The sequence below is a fragment of the Adiantum capillus-veneris genome, chromosome 16 (genome assembly GCF_014529385.1).
Source record: "Adiantum capillus-veneris isolate H3 chromosome 16, ASM1452938v2, whole genome shotgun sequence".
Lineage (NCBI taxonomy): Eukaryota > Viridiplantae > Streptophyta > Polypodiopsida > Polypodiales > Pteridaceae > Adiantum > Adiantum capillus-veneris.
Window position 1 is genome coordinate 36,417,282 of NC_140946.1, and position 9,753 is coordinate 36,427,034.

Consider the following 9,753-nt stretch of genomic DNA (forward strand, 5'->3'; position numbering starts at 1 on the left):
CTTCTATTGAGATTATTGGATCTTTGCTAAGCTCACGTGGGTTTATTGTAATTCAAACACCTGAAAAAAGTGAAGGTGGTTTCATAGTTTATATTAACAAGGATACTAACAACCTTGTTTTTCATTGAATGTGGTAGGTGGTGACAGGGAGGAGCCATGGTGAAACCTTGGGAAGTACGAAGTATAGGACATATAATGTATTAAGTGAGTTCATGAAGTTTTGCTACTACGTGTGCTTATAAATTTTCACAAGCATATCCAAATTTAGTAAATCTCATGTATAATTTTATGTCCTCCCCCCACCCAACCCCAGAGAGAGAGAGAGAGAGAGAGAGAGAGAGAGAGAGAGAGAGAGAGAGAGAGAGAGAGAACGCAATGAACTGCACACGCTATGGAATTGTGAAGAAATGCCCCTGAATTGTGGGATTCAGGTCCATCTTAGTTTTATGTGTGCCATCGACGCCTGTTTAATTCCCCTCCAGTGCTCGAAAAAAACTTCCAAAAACTTGAGAAACCTACATATGAAAAGTCTTAGAGGAGGAAGGTTTTACTTACTCTAAATTTTTGTAGGATTTCTCATATTCAACACTAAAATTTAGAGATAAATCTCAAATTTGGTAGGTGGGATTACAGTTAACCTAGGTTTATTCGGGCAATGCGAGTCCAAATCATGTAACAATCATCAACTTTTCTTGCTATGAAAGAGGGAGAGGTAAAACTTCATCATAATTTTGTGTTGCACATCAATGCCTCTTTGACTCTTCTCTCTCTCAAATTGTGCAACCCCCACTTTTAAGTATGTGTAGAAGAACAAGCATTTGGAAATCTAGGGAATGCTTCCATTGAATTTCAACTTATGATAGCTGTTTTTAGAACATGAGGAAATTTGACAAAGTAAAAGAAAGGCGGGGGTCCCTTTTAACATCTTTCACACACAGTTCATGTATAGGGACCTCAAAGCACCACCCTCGCTAGATTTCCACAGTTACCAAGCTTTCATACCTCTCCTTCTAGAACATACAACACGGGGAGAGCACTAGAATCTTTTAAATGCGAGTGTATATATCACTAGCCCTAACAAAATAACAAAACATCTTCATCTCCTTAACAAGGTGAGGAGTCACGATGGCCTGCTGAAGGTAAGGGGGAGGGGGAAGATTTATCGAAAGTAGGTCTTAATCAGGTGTGCAATTGTATTGTTTTGATATAGAATTGTATTGTCTATATATATACACACATAATTAGACCCCTATCACATTGGGTCGTGTGTCCATCATGAGTTGGATGACCATGATCGCTTGCATGAGAAGAGTTCGGATTACAATAGCTAGCAAAAATATTGTCACAATGAGCGCGTGCGAGAAATTAGAAAAGTTGCTACGCGTCCAATCAAACGACAAGATTAGTGTTGGGGTTGAAGTTGAGTGGACATGGGAGACCGGTACAGCTTTGGAAAAAGTGTATCGCTAAGCTAGACGGCCAGCTAAATTAGGGAAACATGGACAGCATCCCAATGTGACAAGTGACTCCGTCGACACATTCGATGATTGGTTGGGAAGAAAATAAACGTTGCCTGCATGTCCCAATGTGACATGGGCATTAGAAACTAACGGTTCCAAACTCGCCTACGATCGATATGGCCCCCACCGCTACCTTCGACAATGGATTATGGATATGGAAAATACACTTTCCATTTATCCCCAGCCTCCCACACAAATATACACATCTCCAAAGAGATGAAATGGTCAACAAATAGTGAGATTAAAGTTTGTGTAAATGTTGAAAGAAAAGGGGAGTTTTTTTATAAGCTTCAAAATGAAAAAAATTGCATCATCCTTAAAATGACACTTATGTTTTTCAAACTCCATAAAGAAGTAGAGATGCCTTGTCTGTTCTGATGGATCTACTTAAACAAAGTGAAAAGATCACATTGACATTTTAAAATAAAATAAAGTAAAAAAATAAAATAAAGAGACCCCATTGCAAACTAAAAAGTAGATCTAATAAGCATAGATAATAATTAAACAAATTCTTAAGAAAAATAGATTCAATAAGAATAAAAAATAAAAAAATATTTTCATGAAAGTTTAAATAGAAAGATTCTTTTACAAATCAAAATATTACATTATTTCACGTTGTCTTTTTAGGAGGTCTTAAATGAAAAGATTTTTTTACAAATCAAAATATTACATTATTTCACATTGTAAGATCAAAAGTCTATGAATGTACTACTAATGCTTTGTTCTTTAAGGTTTTCTAAAGCAATCCAATTAAACAAAGATAAAATAATTATTTTAATGAAATAGAGCCCATGCTCTTTATTGAAATAATTTTTTCGCAAACTAAAATTAAAAAAAAGTGAAAGAGAACGAAAAAGACTTTGTGTGACCCAATTTTCAATGGTCCTCTTTAAAGAAAGAGGTACACAAATGTCAACACCTTCCACAAAAACCTAAAAAAGTCCTCCATCCGATAGACTTACATCCACGGTCCACAATTTGCACTCAAAATCCACCCACCTCACTATGGTCTTCTTAAGACCAAAAGGAAACATGATGTGCAACCAAAAAAAATATTCTGCTTTAAATTTGACAAAAGCCCATGTGCATGTCTACAAAGCAAACAAAAGATGACAAGAAAGAGTAAGGTCACAATAAACAAACAAGAGATGACAAGAAAGAGCTAGGTCTCATTGCTCAAATTGCCAGAAAACAAACAAAAGATGACAAGAAAGAGTTATGCCCATGATTGTTGAGCACTTGGCATTTAAGTACCTGGTTATGCAAGGTGAGTGCATATGAGGATGGGGAGTGTTGATGGGGAGGATTTTAAAGCCTGTGTAAAAAGGCAGCTGTGTAGGCAGTGAAACTCATCAATTTTCTACTCTTTTCAATTGGAAAAAAATACCAAGAACCAAGAAGGCTCCAATCTGTAAAAAAGTGTAACATGGTAAAGCTCCTGTGAAGAAAAATTAGGAGCTCAACAACTTGCTCGCCGCTACTTAAAACAGCTTGTATGCCGAAAACTGCCACCGATGGCACGGACATGAACAAGCAACTGTTGAAGTCAAGGACCGAACTCTGCACTCACTTTGTAGAGTTCACCTCCCTCCAAGCTTCTATCCATGTAACCATCGCATCCGCAAGCTTCTCAAAATATGGGTCCACAGAACTCAGCTTCTCCCTCACCTGCTTTGACAGCTCAATATAGCACTGTTCTACCGTCGTGCAATCTTTCGGTAACTTCGATGCCTGGAAAAATGGAATAATCTCTTCCTGCCAAAAGATGCCCTTGTACTCTTTCTTCAGGTTCACAAAAGGGTTGCTGGCTTTGCTATGCCAAATGTAAGGCAGCCCTGTCTTCACACCATAGCCCAAATGATCGCATATCACCTACACACATATACATGCGCAAATCACCATGAGGTCGCCAGTTTGCATTGATGCAGTAACATAAAAACGGGAAAATTACCAAAATGCTCCCGGTGATAATTTTCCCGTGAAAAACCCAAACTACCACTCAAATTTCAAACATTCCCAAAATACCCTCATATTTAGCAAATTTAGCCAAAAATCCCCAAAGTACCCGCAATTTTTTTCCAATATTCCCAAAATACCCCATTGCCAATCTCACAAACAGCACCTAACAGGAAGAATGGTTCTCCCCAAGTGTTCCCAAAATACTTGTCAATCTCCCACAATAAAAGATGACGAAACTAGTTTTTGAGGGGTATTTTGGATGTTTCACATATTTCAGGGTATTTTGCTAATCTTGCTGATTATAAACATTGCAGAGATGAGATTAACTGATTACCTTGCAGCACCAGCCAGCCCACATGTCGTCGTAGCGACCAATGGGTTGACCATCCCCCATTAGCCCAAAGTACATGGCCGGGCCTATGAGCTCCCGGTTGAAACCCAAGTTCATCCCGCACATTGGAAACAAGGTGCCCTTTGGAATCGTCATAACAGCATTCACATACCTGTAGAATCGAACACCACACACATGGTATGAGTATAACATACATAAAGTAGGGGAAAAATCTTCAGACTTGTACAAAGAAATGTGGCCACATTTAGAGCTGAAATATCCTTCATGTATCAATAAATTCTTGATATTCAACTCACACATACATCCGTGCATATGCACACGCACGCACACATAGATGCACGCCTGCACATGTGAATATCAAACAACGTAATTCTCTCTCTCTCTCTCTCTCTCTCTCTCTCTCTCTCTCTCTCTCTCTCAACAATATAATATCCATAGATCAAGATCTTGACATAAACATCCATAGATACCCGCTCGCGCGGGCGCACAAACATGCGGATATTACACAATGTAGTTCATGCAAACACACAACTGGAGCACAAATGGTTTAAATGGTAAGATCGATTACATCAGTAACAGGGACTTAAACTGTTGTAGTACCTTGTGTTGCGTTCTGCTGGTTTCACCAATTGCGTGGGTGCATCATAATCTGGAATGTTAAGCCACAGACCATGTGATATTGCTGTAGGCACACCTTCCCTAAGACTGAAGGGGTAACCACGGACAAAATCAGCACCCTCGCAGTAGGGATCATAAAGAGTGTTGAAAAAATGAGGAGTGGATGGCGACAACAAGTTCTTGATGTGTTGTTCCAAGGCATTTATATCCTTACCGGAAGGATCCTTGGCAACCTGCAACATATACACGGAATCAATACGTGTGAGTGGGTGCAAAATGCTATCACACACACTAACTTAAAAAGCACTACTTTTCTCTTATGCAGACGTATTCAGATTCTCTAAGAAAAATCAATGCAACAGATCATGTTTACTACTCACAAAGCAGTCATCATCTATGGTGTAGATGTACTTCTTCTTGGACATCATGTAACCAAAACATCGGCAAGCGCTGTCCTTGAAGGAAATGCATGAAGCCTTCGCGCCAAGGATGCGGTTTATGTCATTCCGGTTGTAGAGCTCGTAGTCAAAACCTTCGGGAACCTTGATGATCTTGCTAGGGTCGCCATCTTGTACAATAATCAAATGGTAGTGTTGGAAGAAGGGTCTCCACATCTCCAAGAAATCTAAGTTGCGGATTGTCGGGATCACTATGTCAAGCTCATCCTTCAGAGACATGGCTCTCCTTGCAAGCTCAGATCTTGGAGACTGGCCTCTGCAAATCCAAGCAGATTTAAAAATCCCAGAATGAAATCAATGTTCGGTCTCTCTCTCTCTCTCTCTCTCTCTCTCTCTCTCTCTCTCTCAACTCTCCTCGTCGGATAGATCTTTAAGGTCTCTTGGGATAGTTTCCTACGACGTTAAAATACTCTTCTTCTTCTCTCTCTCTCTCTCTCTCTCTCTCTCTCTCTCTCTCTCTCTCTCTCTCTCTCTCTGTGTGTGCACCTACACATGTGAATGTGCAAGGGAAAGCGGATCTGCTGTCAATGGAAAGCAGAAACGCAGCAGATCTACTAATGACACTTGCCATTGCAAAACCCCATATAAGTTAATGCGAACAACCCACAAATGCAGTGAGTGCAAATTCTCAAAATCTGAGAGCGCGCACGCACGCAACACAGAGAAACATGCGTGCGTGCACCCACGAAGGCAAGTTGAAAGAATGTTACCTTCCACAAGCAGGAGAGCGAGGCAGAGAGATGGAGAGCTTCTCAAGAAGAGGCTCCAAGGCGACGAGTAATAAGACAGACGTGCAGGGTCTTTAAGATTGAAAATGGGTTCCTACAGCACGACGGAAACGGTCAACTGTAAAAGGAGCAACTAGTGTGCCATGATTACCTAAGAGAAAGAATGGTTCTTGTGACAATGACAATGGAGAATGAGGCTCCATGGTTGATTTTTGACAGACTGGCCGCTGCTCCCCTTGCTCTTCCAAATTATAAGATTTTACATATTTTAAGCTAATTTAGTGTATTTTATTGCAGGATGGCACTGTTGCCCTCCAAAATTTAGAGATTTTACATATTTTGAGCTAATTTAGTGTATGGTAGCTCACAATTGTACATGTCACTGGTCTTGCTTGGTTGGTCTTGCCAAAGAAACTTGGTGATGTAGTATGGTGGTGTTGATGTGTTGTTGTTGTGAGTCAAAAACCATATGCTTACACTTGGTAGATTGAAGCATAGAGAAATGCAGAAATTAAATTGTACCATTGATCTGGTCATCGAGTAAGCGTCTCGAGCAAGTGGTAAAGTAGAGAACGGTGTTTTGTCAAGCTACATGAAAACCATGTTACTAGTTAAACTTTTTGTCATGCAATGAGGAAATGACACAAACTACAAACCACATAGTGCATGTCAGACAAAAGTGCCATACAGAAGTATGGTGGAGAGTCGGCACTATGTCTCCCCAAAAATGATAAGAAATGGAAGTTGTGTCTTGCCTTGTAGTTTAGTTGTGTAGTTCAAGCAAACACATAGACATGGAAATTTGGATGCAAATAACGAACCTTTATGAGTTGTTGATTTGGAGTTTTGTTTGTTGGTATGAGTCCTTCAATCGCCATACATCATGCTCTTTGTGAGTCGATCACCATACTTGTGGCTAGGATCCCTTCTCCATTCAGCCTCTGTGTCATGGTATCTTTGTCTTTCATACTTCTTTCATGTTGATCATGTCTACTATGATCTCCATCATCGTGTCGATCATGTCTACTGCGATCTTTATCATCATCTTTTCTACAGCTCCTACCATCAAATCGACTTTGGCGTTCACTTTTGCTACCATGTCTACCATACTACCCCATGGAAGGTTGATCTCAATGCTCCCTTTTGTGTTTCTATGTTGGTGAGAAAAATTCATCGAATTACTTAGGAAGCTCAGTGCCATTCTCTTCTGGGCTTTAGCCAAACATTTTTCAATATGTTTTTCCTATAGCCATTGACTAGCAATGTCATCATGACTTCTATCACCCATGCGAAGCTCTTACATAAGGTCATAGGTCTTTAAGGTGCAAGCATAGGCAATTGCACTTGGCAAAAGGCTTTCCCTCTGCATTTGGTAAAAATAGCTCAGAGCATGCTTTCCACAGCCATGTTGGGCATATCTTGCAATTAATGCATTCCAAGAGATGACATTTGAACAGAGAATTTGTCAAGAACTTCACGTGCTTTTGTAAGGGCACCAAATTTGACATACATATGGATCAAAGCATTACCAAGCACATCATATTTCTCTGGCACTAATCTCATCATGAATTTGCTCACCCATGCAAGTTTTTGTAAGGCCACATGGCCTTCTACGTGTAAGTATAGGTGATTACATGTAAAAAGAAGGCCATCAAGTTTGCATAACCCTAGAGTTTCCTTGCCATAGTCATGTTAGGCATGTCTTTCGAACAACACGTTGCAAAGAGATAACATTAATTCAAAAATCTCATCAAGACCTCTATGTGCTTTCGTAAGGGATCTACATTTTACATATGTAATGAAATGCCAAGGTCACCATGTTTCTCCAGTAACCATGGTCTTGTAATCTCATTCTGAATTATGTCATTCATGTGAAGGTCTTGACTTGTGTTGCTTTGATCCACTAGTTTCCTTTCCAAACTTGAATCTTTGTCTGCAAAAACAAGCACCAGTTCCTGTGCATGGCTGCTTGTGTAAAATAACAAAATCATCATTTCCATGAGTTGAACTATTGAAGTTCTCTTGCCAGTCATACATGGCTACTATCATGGGAGAGAGAGTTTTTGTTAAGGGAATATTATAATGTTCATTGCGTGAAGCTATGTAACATCTAATGGTCTAGTAACTTGTGTGTAGCGGAAAATAGCATGAACATAGTGAGCATTTCATTAGAATAGCTTCCTAATGAGAATAACAACAGTGCTTGGGTGGAGAGAGCAACAAAAAGTATAACACCTAGTTAGATAGCATGAACAATACTTCAAAAGAGAGAGGAATTAAGCAATTGACAACAGTTGAGGACCGGATTTGCATGGAGCCGGTCTCCCCCTTCAAAAGGCTTTGTATTATGGTTTCTCCCATCAAGAGAGACATTTTACAATAAAATTCTTTGTGTTCCTTCAATACTAGCTAGTGCAATGAAGATGGAAACTTCATGCACTAAGCAAAACACTTATCAAACACAACATCAATTCCCTCACGGACTGAGACCCAAGACCTCACACACCTTCGAAGATGGTGAGAGCTAGCGGGGTATGAGAGTTGATTGAGAGGAAGAAGGAGTATTCTTACGAGAAAGATGTACATCTCCTCCCATAATCACTCATATTAGCATAGCTTAGCTTAGTAATTAGCATGGTAGAGGAGATGAGCATGCATTGAAGCTTGGCTCTTGGTTGGATTTGCATCACAAAGCCAAGAGTTGTTGATGTAGGCCTCCCTTCTCACAAGCTTGGAGTAGGTGGTAAGCTTTCCATTAAAGCTTGAGAAGGAGAGAGAGTCTTCTTTGCTTCACACATGAGATTGTGTGAGTGTGTGTGTGATAATGCCTTGCAAAAATCAGTCCCCCCTCTCTCTCTTGGTCGACCCCCCTTGCTATTTGCTCATCCTCACACCTCATTGGACCTCCCCAGGCCTAGCCAGTGGAAATTAAGTAGCATAGGTGACAGTCTTCTAACATGTGTCCCCCTTTCCCCTTTTGTGAGAGCTTTAGGTAATTACTTAATTCAACTAAACTCTCATTGGACCCCTTTGCCTCCTTGCCAATAGGAATCAGGCAAGCCATTGGGCTGTTGAATGCTCATTGGACCCCTTGGGAGACTGTCCAATAGTCTTCTAGAGAGCTTAATTCTTATTGGTTCTTTTATTAAGTGTTTTTAAATTAATTAAACGCGATTTACTCTAGCTTAATTCTCATTGGTCCACCTCCAAGGCCATCCAATAGGAATTGAGTACACCTTGTGGGCATCTGGGCTAGGCAGCTGACATGTGTCTCTCATTCCCTTTGTGTAAAGGGAGCTTGTGTGTGTGTGTGTGTGTGTGTGTGTGTGTGTGTGTGTGTGTGTGTGAGAGTTTCTCTCTCATCTCCTACTTCTAGGGCTCGCCCTCTCCTATGTAGGGATGGTTGAAGACTTTTGGGACACACACAAAGCATCCAATTTCCCTAGGCTTTTGACGTTTGGATAGAACCTTTGAATTTTGGAACCTTAGCATTTTGGAAGTCTTAATGGGCTGAACCTTAGGGTCTTTTAAGCCCATTGGTGCACATTGCTCTTTTGCAGATGGCCCCCCTTTTGTATCCCTATTTTCCCTCCTTTGGATCTATTTGGTGGCCGGTCTGCTCGCTTAACCAATATTCTAACTTTTTCTCCCCTAGCACTTCCCCATATTAAATGATCAGTTTAACACGAGAAAATCATTTATGAGAATTAGATATTGATTATTATGACATTACCTCTCTCTTGAAATCACAGTCGTCCTCGACTATGGGGTAGAGAAGATAAAGCATATTCATTAGTCCTTTTTCCTAGCGGGTAGAGGATCTCTATGTTACCCTATGACATCGTTCCAGAATGGATGACTAGTCCATTTGGCGCTTGAGAGCCTAAGCTGCCTCAAGCATGTCTGCACATTAGTCCTATCAATCTTCCATAGTAAAGTGACAAGCTCTACTTGGTCTTTGGGAGATGGCATCTCCGCAAACTTGATCTAAGCATGCATACTACTTCATTTTTGTGCACAATAAAGAAAAAGAGAGTCTTATAAGACAAAAACTTGGTTCATTTTTAACATTTGTACATTTGCTTACTCTAGGGAAGCATTGTGAGCATTGACAAGGT

The 9,753-nt window shown here is 40.2% G+C and overlaps 1 protein-coding gene across 1 annotated transcript; it reads right to left on the minus strand.

Annotated features, from left to right (window-relative positions):
- Positions 1-2,866: 2,866 nt before the first annotated feature.
- Positions 2,867-5,798, minus strand: LOC147438860 (putative UDP-arabinopyranose mutase 1). The gene is made up of 5 exons (XM_086484823.1): positions 5,618-5,798; positions 4,830-5,163; positions 4,432-4,682; positions 3,814-3,982; positions 2,867-3,392 (listed from the first exon to the last, which is right to left on the minus strand). The coding sequence occupies exons 2-5, from the start codon at positions 5,124-5,126 to the stop codon at positions 3,087-3,089; spliced, it is 1,023 nt and encodes a 340-aa protein (XP_086340949.1). The 5' UTR covers positions 5,127-5,163; positions 5,618-5,798; the 3' UTR covers positions 2,867-3,086.
- Between the last annotated feature and the right edge of the window lie 3,955 nt (positions 5,799-9,753).

Excerpts from the sequence above, each read along its gene's own strand:
- LOC147438860 (XM_086484823.1), bottom strand. The coding sequence starts at position 5,126 with ATGTCTCTGAAGGATGAGCTTGACATAGTGATCCCGACAATCCGCAAC. Across the intron at positions 4,683-4,829 it reads CCATAGATGATGACTGCTTT|GTTGCCAAGGATCCTTCCGG; the intron begins GTGAGTAGTAAA and ends TATATGTTGCAG. Across the intron at positions 3,983-4,431 it reads CCAGCAGAACGCAACACAAG|GTATGTGAATGCTGTTATGA; the intron begins GTACTACAACAG and ends TCGATTCTACAG.